Genomic DNA, 16,249 nt, shown 5'->3' on the forward strand with positions numbered 1-16,249 from the left:
TTACCTAAATAGTGCTGATCAAGTGATTCCTGATTGACTATAAACCAAAATTCTATTTCTGGGAGAGCCAAAACTGTTTAGTCTTGGTTTGGTGACATGGGCTTAACATAACCAACTGAGTTTTGGGCCTGTTTTTAATAGATGGAAGTATAAAAAGTAGTAGTAGTAGTAGTAGTAGCAGCAGCAGCAGCAGCAGTATGAACAGTCCTGAGAGTTAAAAAGTGAGAGTGTTCTTCAAAAGGATAAACTCATCTCACAAGGTTTTCCTAAATACTTAAAACACAAATAATCTGGCAATTATCTGACCTAATTCAGAGGTCCCTATGCATAAAGAACCTCCTTTTTAACCCCCTTTTTAACATCACTATAATCTTTACTTAGATCTTCTAGTCCAATAAATTTTCCAATGTGTTAGATTCTAGCAATCCCTATTCAAGGCTCAGAAATATTTGGTAACCAGCAGCCATCCCCAGAGAAGCTAGTCATAGGCATCTAATACTTTCCACTCTATATCCTGAAACTATCTATCTACTTGCAGATGTTCTATGCTACATCAGTATGCTTCATTATCACCATCAAAATCGTGACTAATAATAATAGGTGACACTTACTGAGCATCAACCATATTCTTTATCCTTTACATATGTCATCTCACTTAATTCTCCCAGTAAATCTATGAGATAGGTACTTTTTTACACTTGGAGAAATTTAGGCTTAGAGGGACTTAGAGATAATAGGTAACTGATAAATAGTAATTCAGGATTTGAACCCTCCTGATTTTATTTTTTTTACATTTTTTTAACGTTTATTTATTTTTGAGACAGAGAGAGACAGAGCATGAAGGGGGAGGGTCAGAGAGGGAGACATAGAATCCGAAGCAGGCTCCAGGCTCTGAGCTGTCAGCACAGAGTCTGATGCGGGGCTTGAACCCACGAACCATAAGATCATGACCTGAGCCAAAGTCAGACGCTTAACAGACTGAACCACCCAGGCGCCCCTGAACCCTCCTGATTTTAAAGTTTATGCTATTGGGGTGCCTGGGTGGCGCAGTCGGTTAAGCGTCCGACTTCAGCCAGGTCACGATCTCGCAGTCCGTGAGTTCGAGCCCCGCGTCGGGCTCTGGGCTGATGGCTCAGAGCCTGGAGCCTGTTTCCGATTCTGTGTCTCCCTCTCTCTCTGCCCCTCCCCCGTTCATGCTCTGTGTCTCTCTGTCCGAAAAATAAATAAACGTTGAAAAAAAATAAAGTTTACGCTATTAACTATGGTATGCTATATCCCAAGAGTCTAATTCAGTGCTTCACAACCATTTTGATATTATAGCACATGTGGAAAGCACACATTAAAAGTATGCATTGAAATACACAGAAAATTCTGTTTCCAGATACTTTGGATTTAAGGACCAGGCCTTTCACAGTGATAGACAACTGAGGGTTGGGAATGGGGAGACATCTAGTCACACAAAAGGCTGAAGAGATTTGTCTCCACACAGTTATGAGCCATTTGTGGCCCAGCAGAGTGCCAAGATTCCTCTTGTGAAGTTGCAATAATTTATACATTTTTTTCCAGTTTACACTTCCACTATTGATACTATTTCTACTAATTAGAAGAAAAATATGTTTGTTTTATCAGCTTAAACTTCTTATAACTCTTCTACCCAGTTTTCTTTAGGCTTAAAGCATATAAGCCATTCTTATTTTTATAACAATTATAACAAGCATTGTACCTCTGGGAGGGTCCGCAGAGGTCATAAAATGCCAGCTCACCTTTTTACAGATCAAAAAAATAGGCAAAAAGCAGTTAAGTGATTTTCCCAAAGCCTCAGTGTTAATACATGGTAGAGACAGGATGAACCCAGACTTTTCCCTCTAAATTCTACTAATAACACATCTATTCTTCTCAATGATCTTATTTCTGGCTGTTGGTTTTGAGTAATTTGAAGGCCCTGGACCTGAAACTCAGTCTTCCAACTCTATCATCTCCCATTATAAACAGACACAAAAGTAGCATAAAATGGATCTTATATATGAGATATCTATCTATCTATCTATCCATCTATGTCCCTTTAAAGGTGAAAAATTTAAGACCTTCAAATGACCAAATTATAGTGAACATTTGGTTGCTCAGGGTATAGAGTTCCTCTCTCTAGATCCCAAGGTGAATTCAAAAGGTACTGGGGGCTTGACTTAGTGTGTCCACAGCATGGCTAAATGTATTTTCAAACTATCTTTTGATATTTTTTGTTCCTTGTCTTCTATAAATGTGAATAATTCAGATGTGCTGTTCTGCAGCAACTACCTTTCCTATATATTGAGGGCAACATATTTTTTTCACTGTTTCCATCTTAACTCATCACCACCAACCCCCTAAGTCTATTTACTCTAGGAAAAAAGGCAAGTGGGATATTGAGGGAGAAACACTGCAGCAAATTGGTCTTCTTCTGATAATTCTAAATAGAAGCTAAAAACTGAATACAGTTAGGCTGAAAATGAATATTAATTTGATCAAAAATGACAAATACATTTTCTTCCAGACTCCAGAATTCAAAAAAAGATCATGAGAAGTCCCTATGAAGGTAATATAAATTACAAGATGAGCTATACTAAAAGGGGAAAAGCAAAATGAAAATTAGTGTATTTGAAATGACAAAATTTGATTTTTTTAAATGTATATCTACCTAATATGCTTAAACTTATCCACAAACTATGGAAGAATACACAAGACACTAACCTCTAGGGAGTAGAACTGGGTGGCTGGGGGTGCTTTTTAACACACGCCCTTCTATATCTCTAGCATTTTGTAACATGCCTATATTACCACTTCAAAAGTGATTTTTTTTTTAATTCCAAATTCCTTAGAGTGTTTTGATCCACCTAAAAATGCAAAAATTTTCCAATATTTAGGTTCAAATCATTATCTAAACCTATACTGACCTCTCTAGGCCAAAGTGTGTTACTGGAGCTCCAACCAACTGGATAAAATCATAGATCCTTAACAAAATAAAGTAAATCTATAAGCAGTGATACATAATAGTTCCCCTTAATCTAGAGTGGAGGATGTGATGAAGAACATTACTTTTAAAGAAAATCTCTAACCTGGTTAATAGAGAAAGAAAAGCCAGGAGTCACTCACTTTATGACAACTCAAGTCTCTGGTCCTCTGTTCCAGATGAATTTTCTCCTTCCACATAAGGAATATTAAAACAAAGCACAAAGAGAGAGAGAGATTTTTAAAACCAGACAGTTAATAAGCACACAAAATACCACCAACTTTCATTCTGACTAGCTACTAAATAACTGGGGGCTCTAGAACATTTGAGGGGTTTTGTTTTTTGTTTTTACTTCAAATGAAACAGAGAGGGAGAAAATTCAATAAAGTTTTAAGTATGAAAGTAAAAGAAAGTTCCATAAGTCAGATCCACCACTCAACATAAGAAAGGAGGATGAATAAGAACAGAAAAAGAACTTAGAAATAATGAATGAAGGGAACCAAGGTAAGGCGAATGAGGTGTTCCAAAAAAGAGTAAGTTTTCTTTCGCTTAGAACACTGAAAGCCATCAGTGATTTTAAGTTGAAATCATCTCCTTCAGCAGTTTTCAAAGTGTGATCCAAAGACCCCTGGGGGCCCCCTCCCTGTTCCAACTGCTTATCTGTATTAGGCTGGATTTTCTCATACATTTCAACCAAAACAAGATATCATAACAGACTGAAATCAGAAACAGATGAAAATCCAGCTGTCTTCTATTAGCCAGACATGAAAGAGACTTGCAAAACTGTAAAACACCACCATTCTTTGCACTAAATTTTCTTTCATTTAGGAAAAATATGTTTTCCATAAAGTTATTTAGGTCAACATATCATTATCATTTACTATTAATTATAACTTATGATTTTAAAATTAATAATTTAAAATTTTCCCCATTTATTCTAATATGTTAATATCAACATAAATAAAACCAATTATTAACCAATTATTAACCAATCTTTGGAGTCCTTTGTAACTTTTAAGAACACAAGAGGGTTCTGAGACCAATAAGCTTGAGAACTGATCTAGCTAAACAACAATTCAGTCTTGTCAATATTTTTCCAAAACCATTAATCCCCCTCCCCCCACTTAGAATGTGTTCACAAATTTCTCTCTCTTAACTACCCAGTTATTCCCTCTTTATATTGTTCCTGGACTCCTTGGTTGAAGAGAATAAAAGCAAACCTGTTAGAATTGTCCTCAGACACACAGTCCACACAGACTCCGTGAACCTAGAAAAGTATATTTAAAATCTCCTTTATGTTTGGGCGCCTGGGTGGCTTAGTCAGTTAGGCTTCCAACTCTAGTTCATGATCTTGAAGTTCATGGGTTTTGAGCCCTGCCTCAGGCTTGCTGCTGACAGCTTGGAACCTGGAGCCTGCTTCAGATTCTGTATCTCTGTCTCTCTCTGCCCTTCCCCCACTCATGCTCTGTCTCTCTCAAAAATAAACATAAAAAAAATTTTTTTTTAATCTCCTTTATGCTGAGTCTGATTTCCTTTTGGCATTAATGTCCAATGGCACGTGGACTCCTGCTTACTTTCATGCCACCATTAAGGGTCTCATACTCTTCTTATCAACTGAGCTGGTCAGGCAACTCATGCCACCATTAAGAACCAGAGAGTTTATTTCCTTCCCCCGCCTTTCCTTTTTTTTCTTCCTCAGCAAGCATGATTTCACAAGAGTGTAAAAACAGCATTCCAGCTACTTTCACTACCCATACCTAACATAACAAGATATTTACTGTGGTAACTACCTGAACTAAACTTTGTACAGAATCCTATCAATAAATTAATGGGGGGGGGGGTGCCTGGGTCGCTCAGTCAGTTAAGCCCCCCTCTCTAGATTTCGGCTTAGGTCATGACCTCACAGCTCATGAGATTCAAACACCCTCCACCCCACCTCCCCATCCTCACCTCAAGCCTGCCTGGGATTCTCTCTCCCTCTCTGCCCCTCCCCCACACATGTGCCCACGCATGCCCTCTCTCAAAATAAATAAGCTCTTTAAAAAATAAATTCATGGTGAACTAAAGCTTATTAGTTCAAAGGGCAAGGAAGCACAAAGATATGGCCACTAAGCACCAGAACACAGGCTTTCTTTCCTGAGTGCTGATATTCTAAACCTTGCTGTCTGCCGACGGCATCACTTCCACAGGTGCCCCTTACCCACCTCACATCCGCCTTAGTGTGTTGTTTTCACATTCCCAGGAACCCCTAAATCCCCGCTCCATCTCCCCTCACATGGGTGCCAAGGTCTGAAACTCTAACTCCGCCTTTCAAACCTGCGGTTAGAACTCTTGGTGATCCCCATCTTCCCTCTTTTCTCTCACCAATTCTCTCTTAAGGGCAGCAATTAATATCGGAGTTACCAGAGTCAAAGGTCCTTGATTCCCCTCAATGGGTAAAACAGTACCTTTCTAGCTTCTCTTCCACCTCAAGAACACCCCGCCCCAGGAGATTATTTCCCTCAGCTTCCCGCCTGCGCCCGCACCCCCACCCCTGGAGGAAGCACCAGGATCCTCATTCCCGCTCACTCCGTCCTTGCCCTCCAGGATATTGGATTATTTTTGTTTGTTGAGGGTAGGTTTGCGGGCGGGGGGGCGGGGGTGGAGATTCTAAGGAGGGGTAAGAGTTCGTTGTCGCCCTCAAGAGAAAACTTCTCCTCAGGAGACAGAGGACTAGCAGAGCCCAGCCCTTTCATCTACAACCAGAGAAGAGCCAGCTACCTTCTGGAGCAAGGAGGGCCTAAAGACGAGGAGCAGAGTGAGCCACTGCAGCAGTTCTGCAAGCCCCCCAACCTCGGCTCAGTTTTCCCGCCAACAAGGAAAGGCGCGAGGCCACGCACAAGCACCGTTCCCACCCCAGGGGAGTGGTCCGGGGACTGAAGCGCAAGCGCAGCTGAAGCTGCTTCTGCGTTTGCGCAGCTGTCATTTCCGCCATCTTCCAACCAAATGACACGTAAAACTACAAATCCCATAATCCTCGATGGCCTCACTTTCTTAGGCGACAGGAGCAGCGCCTGATCGTTCGTGAAGCACATCTTCCGTTTACTAACTTTTCCGTCTGTCCCATACTGCCTTTTCCTTCCTCCTTTCGTTTCTTGATTCCTAATCTAACTTTTAGTTTCCTCCACGCCCTATATTGGTATTTTAGTTGAGACTATCCGCAAGCCCACTCTCGCCTCTCCCGCCTTCTCTGCCACCAGGACCCGCTCCCTAAGCCCTGGCGGCGGGGAGAACGCGCAACCTGTGGAAAGGGCGCCGAATAGCTTCTTCCCCATTGGCCGAGGCAGGGGGCCCAAAGCAGACCAACCCTCTTCCCCGCCCACACTCGTTTTTATATAAGGCTGCACGAAGACACCGTGTGCTTGGGAAGGCCTGCGTGCGAGGTGGCGGTGGTAGTAGGGGCTGTACTGCTATTGGTGGCCGTGGTGGGTGTCGGGTCGCAGTCCGAGGGCTGGGGGGATCGCACACAGGCGTTGGGTGGTGGGAGGGGGTGTTGGTGCCAGGGCTGTAAGTGTGGAGGCGAAAAGGAGGGCGTGGTGTCCTCAGGTGATCGCGATTGGGGGAAGGCGGAGGAGCGAGAGAACGACTCGGCCGTTTCGGGGGAAGAGGAAGTTGGACAACATCGGCTGTTTTAGTGCCTTTTTTTTTTTTTTTTTCAGTTCAGCAGAGAATATTTCTCAGGGGGGTGAGTTACAATGACTTATTGTATTTCGCTGAGGACAGTTTGTAGGAAAGCCGTCTGTACGCTCCTCTCCTTCTCTTCCTCTACTTTTAGGTTTACCCCTCCGTTCCCTCGGAAGCCTTTCTAAGTAGGGGGGGGGGGGCAAATATGAATAATTCATGAGGTCCGCCCCGCTCTTTTGGCCACGCCCCTTCGGATCGTGCTGACGCGCTTGCGTGAACCAAATCTGAGGAAGCGACGTAACAGTTCCCGCCTCTAGGGTGGAGGGCGGGGTGTCATCTCCAGCACGTGCTGTTTCTACCCGCGCAAGCCCAAAGGGTGTGCGCAGGCGCTGCCCGCCAGGGGGAGGAAGGAGGCGGGGTAGGGAGGTTGCTGGGTTTAGAGCCGGGCGGAGACCGCTGAGACTCATTCCTCAGGAACAAGGGTCGGGTGTCAAGGAGACCTTTTCACACCAGCTCCCCGTCCCCCGCCTACGGTGGGTGGGATCGCGCGGCAGAGACAAAGGATATCAGTAGGGACGGACATAGCTGCGAAGGGAAGTAGGGTGTCAATTTGGGGTGGTGGGCTTTGGGGAGGGCTGAGGTGGGCTATATTTAAACTCCCAGAGCCGTTAAGTTGGTTCGTACTCTGATGCGCGCGCAACCAGGGTGGTGGCGGAGTGCGCATGCGTGGTTCAGGGGCAAGAGGAACGCGCTCTAGCAGTGCGCGCTCGCGGCGAAGCGGTAGTGGTAGAGGAGAAAGAGCTCGGCGCACGCGCGGTTGACTCCTCGAGTTGTTCGGTTCTCGCGGGCATCTTGTTTTGGTCTCGCGGGCGAGTGGGGCGCGCTTCGGGGGAGGCGCGAGACCAGGCGAGAAGAGCAGAGCTGCGCGCGCACTCGGGGAAGGGGGGGGGGAGAGAGCGGGCTCTAGGGAGGGGGTTAAGCCCCCTAGTCCCCTCTTCGTTGCCCTCGCCTGGGACGGAATAAGGGGAGGAAATGATCGAGATGGCGGCGGAGAAGGAGCCGTTTCTGGTGCCGGCCCCGCCGCCGCCGCCGCTCAAAGATGAGTCGGGCGGAGGGGGCGGCCCCACGGTGCAACCGCACCGAGAGGCCGCCTCCGGGGAGCTCTGCGGCGGGACGCAGCGTGGGCCGGGCCCGCGCGCTCATTCGGCGGGGGCCCCGGCTTCTGGGGCTGGCAAGGAGAGTCCTGGGGCTGCATCCACTCGGGGAGGCCAGTCGCAGCAGCATCGAGGGGACAGCCCCCAGGCGCAGTCGCACGGGGAGGCCCGCTTGTCCGATCCCCACGGGCGAGCCGCTCCCCCTGACGTCGGGGAGGAGCGACGGGGAGGGGGCGGTACAGAACTGGGTCCCCCTGCCCCTCCTCGGCCCCGTAATGGCTATCAGCCCCACCGGCCCCCTGGGGGAGGTGGGGGCAAAAGGAGAAATAGTTGTAATGTAGGAGGGGGTGGTGGAGGCTTCAAACATCCAGCCTTCAAGAGGCGCAGGCGGGTTAATTCGGACTGTGATTCTGTGTTACCCTCCAACTTTCTCCTGGGAGGCAATATCTTTGATCCACTGAACCTGAATAGTCTCCTGGATGAGGAAGTGAGCCGCGCACTCAATGCAGAGACCCCTAAGTCATCTCCACTTCCGGCCAAGGGGCGAGATCCAGTGGAGATCCTCATCCCCAAAGATATTACTGACCCGCTCAGTCTCAATACTTGCACTGATGAGGCCCAGGTAGTACTTGCATCACCACTCAAGACTGGTCGGAAGCGGCATAGACACCGGGGACAGCACCACCAGCAGCAGCAGGCATCTGGAGGGAATGATAGCCACTCTGTACTTCCCACAGCCCCCCTCACTCCCTCACTCCATGGGGAGGGCGCCACACAGCAGCAGCGGCATAGGGGCCAGAACCGGGATGCCCCCCAGCCCTATGAACTCAACACAGCCATCAACTGCAGGGATGAGGTCGTGTCTCCCCTTCCATCTGCCCTACAGGGTCCCTCAGGCTCCCTTTCAGCCCCTCCAGCTGCCTCAGTTACCTCTGCACCCCCGTCTTCCTCCTCACGACATCGCAAACGTCGCAGGACTTCCAGCAAGTCAGAGGCAGGGGCCAGGGGTGGAGGCCAGGTTCCCAAGGAAAAGGGCCGGGGGAGTGGGGGAGGCCGCCACCACCACCACCTCTACCCACTACCTGCAGCAATCTTCAAAAAGCAACAGTGCAAGTTCCAGTATGGGAATTATTGCAAGTACTATGGTTACCGCAATCCTTCCTGTGAGGATGGGCGCCTGCGAGTGTTGAAGCCTGAGTGGTTTCGGGGTCGGGACGTCCTAGATCTGGGCTGCAATGTGGGCCACCTGACCCTGAGCATTGCCTGTAAGTGGAGCCCATCCCTCATGGTGGGCCTGGATATCGATTCCCGGCTCATCCACTCTGCCCGCCAAAACATCCGACACTACCTGTCAGAGGAGCTGCGTCTGCCACCCCAGACTTCTGAGGGGGACCCAGGGGCAGAGAGTGAGGAAGGGACCACAACCGTCCGAAAGAGAAGCTGCTTCCCAGCCTCACTGACAGCTAGCCGGGGTCCCATTGCTGCACCCCAAGTGCCCTTGGATGGAGCAGACACATCAGTCTTCCCCAACAATGTTGTCTTCGTCACGGTAAGGGGGTCTGAAGGCTCTTGGGATAGGGGCCAGGTGTGAAGATGAGATTAAATAGGAACAAAACAGAGGAAAGTTATGACCCAGAGGGATTTCTGCATGCACTCCTTGCTGGGAGAACCAGATCAAGAGAGGGGTCTGAATCTGTGACTGCCTCTGCTGAGTGGCACTTTCCAATAATCTGGAAAGCTGGGGGCTCTACCTGGGCTCCTTTGTCATGACTGCTGGCCCCAAGATGGGGTCTGACTCCTTTTGCCCTGCTCCCGGCCTGGCCTGTAATCCAGACCGAAAGTTTGCTCTCCAACGCACTGAATGAAGGTGCATGAAGGGATAGGTGTCAGACATGGAATGTCTTGGGGTGGGAGGAGGAGGAGGGTAGTGGCTGACTAATATTTTGAGAGGGACTTAGATCCAGATTTGGTTGAAGAGTGTTGGTGATCAGGACCCAAAGTGTCTTGGCCTTAGATCATCTCATGTTGACCCTAGATGGTGGAATGGGGAAGAGTCAAAGTCCTCTGCAGGAGGAGGGGGGTATTGTGTCTTCAGTGTCTGTCTCCTGACTGCACATAGCTCTCCATAAAACATTCCAGTTAGGCCGTCTGCAGGAACAGTTGGCAATGTGTTGGGTTAAGCCTGCAAGAATGGACTTTGCAGAGGGTGTTGATGAGCTTATCATCTAGAAAAGGTTTCCTAAGGGATGGGGCTCTTCACTTCTCTCAGAGAAAGGAAACAGGCCTGGAACTCTGCCAGCTTCAACTACAGGGAAGGAACTACAGGTTCCCTTTCAAACCTGAGTTAGGTCCTTTTGCAACGTTGAGTCACTCAGCTGACTTGAGTGGTCTCCCAGATCAATGTTTGTGGGGTGGGAATAAGTACTGGATGGAGTCTCCAGAGAACCTGTGTTTTTTCTGTGAAGTTTCACACCAGTTTTGGAGACCTTGTGGGTAATTTGCTCAGTTTAAAATTATTCAGGCTCCTTTTTTATGTTTGGCTTACCACCAACAGAAAAGGGCAGGAGGGTGGAAAGCAAGAAAATGAGACTTGGGGCCCCCAAGCTGGCTCAGTCGATACCATGGGACTCTTGGTCTCCAGGTTGTGAGTTCAAGCCCCATGTTGGATGTGAAGCCTACCTAAAGTTAAAGAAAAAAAAAAAAACAAAAAACTTGGGGAGGGGGGCGGTGCCTGGGTGGCTCAGTCAGTTAAAGTCTGACTCTGGAATTTGGCTCAGGTCATGATCTCACAGTTTGTGAGTTCAAGCCCCGTGTTGGGCTCTGTGCTGGCAGTGCAGAACCTGCTTGTGATTCTCTCTCTCCCTCTCTCTCTCTGCCCCTCCCTGCTCGCTCTCTCTCTCCCTCCCTTTCTCTCTCAAAATAAATAAACTTTACAAAAAGAAAAAAAGAAAATGAGACTCAAAGAGGGCACCATTTGGGAGTTAGTCTCACAAGTGTCAGAGAAGATTGTGGCCAAGGGCTAAGGTGAGGCTGTAGGACTTTCTGTCTTAGAGGCTACAGGGTGGGTTGTGTGGGGGTAGTGGTTCTTTTATTGCCTCTGTTGACCTTGCTCCCAATTCTTGCCCTCAGGGTAACTATGTCCTGGATCGAGATGAGCTGGTGGAGGCCCAAACACCCGAGTATGATGTCGTGCTCTGCCTCAGCCTCACCAAGTGGGTGCACCTGAATTGGGGAGATGAGGGGCTAAAGCGCATGTTTCGCAGGATCTACCGGCATCTACGTCCTGGGGGCATCCTGGTCTTAGAACCCCAACCTTGGTCATCTTATGGCAAGAGAAAGACTCTCTCGGTGAGTTGGGATTTTGGTGGAAATTGGGATATCCTTCCTTTAGTTGAGACAAGAAAGGCCTCAAGGAAGCAGAAAGAGAAGTACTTTCTGAACAAGGTGAATAGGCCCCCTGGGTGGGCATCATTCCACGCCAGGGAAAAGCCAGCAAACTGAAGTGGTCCCCTGCCCTTCTCCCTAGGAAACAATCTATAAGAACTACTATCGAATCCAGCTGAGGCCAGAGCAGTTCACTTCCTACCTGACCTCCCCAGAGGTGGGCTTCTCCAGCTATGAGCTTGTGGCTACACCCCACAACACCTCCAGAGGTAAGGTTGGCTGATTTGGTGAGAATGGGGAGGGATGTCGAGGCTGACCCTGAAAGAAAACTACAGACCCTGTGGAGTCTTGAAGTCCTGCCAACCCCTACTAATTGCATACTCTCTCCTCAGGCTTCCAACGTTCTGTGTACCTGTTCCACAAGGCCCGTTCCCCCAGCCACTAAGTGGCCCCCTGAACAGAAAGTGTGAAGAAGCTACCCACTGCTCTTAAGGACCTGGGGGAAAAGGAAAGTACCCCAAGGTCTTTCCTTTTTGGCTCCAAAAATCGTTTCCTTTCTCGGATCTACAAAGAAAGCTTCTCCTATGTTGCTGCCCCAGCCTCCTCCCTCCACCTCTGCAGCAAGCCCATCCGTGCTGGAGTTACTGACATCTTCCTCTCCACCCTTCCCCACCACCCCCCAGCTTACTGGGCTGGATGGCATGGACTGTTTGCTGACCTGTTCTCCTCGGGTATGGGAGGTGGGGGGTATCAAGTTCTCTAGCCTCTTCCTTCTGTTCTCCAAAGGAGATTCCCATTTCTCCTCAGCCCTTGTCCCTAGCTGCGTTTCAGTGGACCACAGATAGATGGACTGAGGGTTAAGAGGGGGAAGTTTGGCAGGGAAGCATGCAGGTACTGTGAAAATCGTTCCCTCTGCTGACCCCCATTGGGAGAGGGGGTTGGGTCTGGAATGTAAGAACAGCACAATAAATTGATGTTCAGGGCAGTGGCCCCCACGCTGGTTTCTGGCACTTTCTAGTTGGTGGGGAAGGGATGGTGCTTCCCAGTAGAACCTGTGCTTCCTCTGCCCAAATAGAGTCCCAAGGAAGAGGACAGAGTTTTCAGTGAGTGTTGAATGCTAGTGACATCCACACACAGAACTCTAGTCTGGAAGAAGGGGTATAATGTGAATTCTTAAGTGGAAATTGAGAAAAGAGGCCATCTCCCCTCCCCAAAAAATCTCATTGACAAAAATTATTTTGTGGGAGCTTTGGACAGAGGCAAATTTACAACTTAGGAAAAATGAACAGTGGAGTTGGAAGTAGAACTAGAAAAAAGGCAGTATGGACCAGACTGCCCACCTGCTCCAGGATTACCCACCCACCTGTTTTGTAATGTGCAACTAGATGAATAGGCAATTTAACATGAAGCTCTTTAGCAGCTTGTCAAGCTGTTTCTGGAACTTGGAATATTCATTCAACAACTATTGAGCTCTCGTGGATGTGGTGAAACAAGCTGAGAAGGCTCTAAGAGGTAGAAGCAAGGAATTAATTTAAATAACTGGGTGTGAATGGCTAGTTGCCTTGCAGGCTCCTTGAGCCTTTAGGGAAGAAGGCCTCCCTAAAGGGTTACAGACTGAGACCCACATGTTAAAGTGACCCGAAATAAGTAGCGCAAAGGAACAAATGCAGTGTCTGTGACTGAAGGGGGTGGGGAGGGTGGGACAGTGTTAACTTGCTAGCACTACCAAGTTCCTAAAAGACCAAAAACTTGACTTCCAGACAGCTTCCAACCTGAGGCTTGACCTCATTTTAAGGCTCCCAAGAAGAGTCCCATTTGTTAGCAAAGCCACTTTATTCTGAAAAAGTTTTTAACACAAATATACGAACTAGCAATCCCGGGAGCCTTCACGTCTACGCTTCCCATCGCCTCAGTGTCCGGTGCATGAGGAAGGTATCTTCTGAAGGGCGGGGCCGGAGTTGGAGACGCAGAGGAGGCAGACCGTCCACGGTCAGGTGTGGAGACTCATAAAATAATGTTTCTGGGTCACAAAGGATGGTCATGTCTGGCCCTGGCCCAGGTGGCTCCTGTTGGGAATTGGGAGCCCAAAGTGAGGTTACACTCGGGAAGGGGAAGAGGGCACAAGGCCGAAACTCAAGCCCAGGTCCCTCACCTTTGGGGGCGGGGCTCGTGCCTGCGGTAGTAGGAGCGCCAGTTTCTCCCTCAGCGCCGCGTTCAGAACCTGTTCCTCCGGCACCTGCAGGCTCACCAAGTCTCGGAAGAGCCGCTTGGAGCGCGGCACGTTCAGCCCTGAGACCGCAGGGGGAGCGGAGGTGAGCGGCGCCTCTCAACCCCACTCCCGCGCCCCGCCGGCCGTCTCTCTCTCACCCTCCGCCACGCTCTCCTCCAGGCCGCAGCGGGTCTGGAACGACTTTCTCAGCTGTTCCTCCACAGCCTTCGCGGCATCGAACTGGCCCTCGGCTGCAGCCCGCGCGGCCTGCAACTCGAGACTCAATGCCAGGCTGCTCTGCTGCGCGGGCGCCCCCAGGTCCTGCGGCGCCGAGAGCTTCTCGCTGGGTGCGGCGGCGGCCAGCAGCGGCTCGGACCGCACAGGGGAGAGCGGTGCCAAGCGAAAGCGTACCTGGGAGCAGAGAGTGGGGCGGTGAAGAGGTGGGCGCGGGCTCGTCTGCGGGCTGGCGGGCAGGCCTTCCCCCAGCTCACCTGCCGCCCCTTGCGGGCCCCGCCCCGCCGGTCCGCCCGCCCCTTCCGCCGCCCAGGGCTGCAGGTCGGCCGTTCGGGGGTCTCGGGCCGCGGGCTCAGGCTCAGGCTCAAGTCCAGGCCAGGCTCGGGAACTGGGGCTCTGGGCTCCGGGGCGCGCGGTTCCGGGGGTGGCCCTGGGGCCGCCACGGCCTCCTCCCCTTCGACCAATTCCAGCCCTGGCTCCTCACAGCCCATCATCTTGGTCTGGCTACCAGAGTGCAAGGTCTCTGGAGGCCAGGGTCACGGAACACAAACTCACCGCCCCCTCTCCCCCGCCCCTCCCCTTCCAGACGCCGCTACCGGAAACCGCTTGCCCCTACCCAAACAGGGCGGAAAGACCAGCCCCTGCCCCACCCCATCGGCGCTTCTAAGCGTCATTTCCGTTACTCCCCTCTCTGTCTCCCCGAGGGCTTCCGCCCACAAAACCTCGGCCCCACCCCTAAGCCAAAGTTTCAGAGCTGGAGCCGGTGGCGGCCCTACGGGTCCTCACGAGGACCATTTCTTCTTTGGAAACCTGGATGTGGCGTCTTTTTCCTGCAGTCTTGATCTGACTTCTGCTCGAAGCCGGAGTGTGCGTGTGTCAAGTCTTTTATGCCAAATGGGACAGCTTTAACTGAACGGTCAGGCGCCCCCACGTCGGCCCTCCCTACTCGGTGCCTTCACAGCATCTCCGTGTGTTTCGTCGCCTGCCAGCTGCGACGGGAGCTTCCCAGTATGAGTGAGGGAGAAGCTCTCTGACCCCCCAGACCCGACTTCTTCCCGGGACTCTGGGCGTTCGTGGTTGCCTCGGCAAGAACTGCCTCGTTCAGCCTTGCAGCCGTTTGTGACTTTTTCCCCTTTGAGGGCTTTCTAAAATATTCGTCTCTTTAAAATTGGTGTCTGTAGGGGCGCGACCCACTCTTGATTTCGACCCAGGTCATGATCCCACGGTTGTGGGATCCAGCAGGGGTGGGGCTCTCCGCTGAGTGTGGAGCTGCTTGAGATTCTCTCTCTCCCTCTGCTCCTCTCCCCTCCTCGCGCACAGTCTCTCTCTCTCTCTCTCTCAAATAAAAAATAAATAAAATAGTTACCTGTATGTTGAGTACAGTTTTTAAAAAGAAAAAAAAAAAGGCTCGGGGGATTGCAGGGCAGGAGACTGGATCGCTTGCCCGTTTCCTGTGTTCCTTGGGGCAGGTCCTCTCAGTTCTGTGAGCCTCTTTTGTCTTGTGTGAAATGTGCTAAGTTGGGCTCATGACTCTTGAGGTTCTCCCCAGATGGGTTATTACTCCGTCAACAGGCACGTTTGTCTGCCACTTTGCAGTTTGAGTGTTTTCACATGCTTTATCTTGCTGAAAACTGCTGTGGAAGATCCGGTAGAAGGCATAGATAGCTACGTGCATTAAAAAAAAAAAAAAAAAAAAAAAAAAACGAAAAAAATGTTTCTGAGGATCTCAGGGGTGAAACACTAGAGGCTATCCTGTCTTCAGCAGGAAAGTATACAAATTCCTCTACTATTCATTTGTGACAGGGAGTGGGGAGGTACAAATTAAATTCCTGCGTTTTTTTTTTAAGTGGAAATATAACTCAAAAACTTTGTAAGAAGGAGCGAACAAAATGAAAGCAAAAGAGGCTAGACTTTGATATACTTTGTTTTGTGTGTTTGACTTTGAAGCCTATGTTTTCCATAGCTATATGACAAAAATTAATTTTTAAAAATCAGTCCCTATGGGGCATCTGGGTGGCTCAGTCCCTTAAGGTCAGACTCTTGATTCCGGCTCAGGTCATGATGTAACAGTGAGTTCAAGCCCCGCATCCGGCTCTCTACTGTCAGCACAGAGCCTGCTTTGGATCCTCTCTCCCCATCTCTCTCTGCCCCTCCCCTGCTCATGCTCACTCTATTTCTCTCAAAAAATAAAAAATATTTTTTAAAAATCAATCCCTAAAAGTTGAAAGTAAAATGAAATAAATGAACCTAAATGTGATTCTACATGGTGGCCTAACTTAATACGGAAGGGAACTTTTCTGAATGACTTGAAACACATAAATTTGACTGTACATCCCAAAGATCTACCCTAAGGACAAAATTAACTGCCATTAAAAATAAAAATTAAAAAAAAAAAAAAACACCTGCCCTAAAGTCTTAAGTTATATTCAGTAGTCATGTGGGAAATAGGTAAAAATGTGTAGGACAAAACATACTTATGTTAATAGTATCAGAACTGGAATTTTCACCTAGTAGAAAAGAGATACATATATAAAATCAATGATGTCATCCAAATTCTCTGCCATATTGAATTTAGGAAGTATCTTATGAACCCCTGGTGTATTGTAGTTTAAATTGAAA

General features: G+C 49.0%; 3 protein-coding genes across 4 annotated transcripts in view; 1 reads left to right on the plus strand and 2 right to left on the minus strand.

The window, feature by feature from the left end:
• The window catches only part of ZCWPW1 (zinc finger CW-type and PWWP domain containing 1), a 33,973-nt gene extending 27,721 nt beyond the window's left edge, over nucleotides 1-6,252 (minus strand). For both annotated transcript variants that reach the window (XM_043561298.1, XM_043561297.1), the window contains exons 1-2: nucleotides 5,747-6,252; nucleotides 3,130-3,177 (exon numbers count right to left, since the gene is read on the minus strand). The gene's annotated coding sequence lies outside the window, so the exon portion shown is untranslated. The remainder of the gene's footprint in view (nucleotides 1-3,129; nucleotides 3,178-5,746) is intronic.
• Nucleotides 6,253-6,363: 111 nt separating this feature from the next.
• MEPCE (methylphosphate capping enzyme) lies at nucleotides 6,364-12,182 on the plus strand. The gene is made up of 4 exons (XM_043561296.1): nucleotides 6,364-9,352; nucleotides 10,933-11,151; nucleotides 11,330-11,456; nucleotides 11,580-12,182. The coding sequence occupies exons 1-4, from the start codon at nucleotides 7,682-7,684 to the stop codon at nucleotides 11,630-11,632; spliced, it is 2,070 nt and encodes a 689-aa protein (XP_043417231.1). The 5' UTR covers nucleotides 6,364-7,681; the 3' UTR covers nucleotides 11,633-12,182.
• Nucleotides 12,183-13,001: 819 nt separating this feature from the next.
• On the minus strand, nucleotides 13,002-14,272 carry PPP1R35 (protein phosphatase 1 regulatory subunit 35). The gene is made up of 4 exons (XM_043561303.1): nucleotides 13,888-14,272; nucleotides 13,555-13,807; nucleotides 13,340-13,476; nucleotides 13,002-13,253 (listed from the first exon to the last, which is right to left on the minus strand). Exons 1-4 carry the CDS (start codon nucleotides 14,122-14,124, stop codon nucleotides 13,080-13,082), a joined length of 801 nt encoding a protein of 266 aa, XP_043417238.1. The 5' UTR covers nucleotides 14,125-14,272; the 3' UTR covers nucleotides 13,002-13,079.
• Between the last annotated feature and the right edge of the window lie 1,977 nt (nucleotides 14,273-16,249).

Source organism: Prionailurus bengalensis, chromosome E3 (genome assembly GCF_016509475.1).
Source record: "Prionailurus bengalensis isolate Pbe53 chromosome E3, Fcat_Pben_1.1_paternal_pri, whole genome shotgun sequence".
NCBI lineage: Eukaryota > Metazoa > Chordata > Mammalia > Carnivora > Felidae > Prionailurus > Prionailurus bengalensis.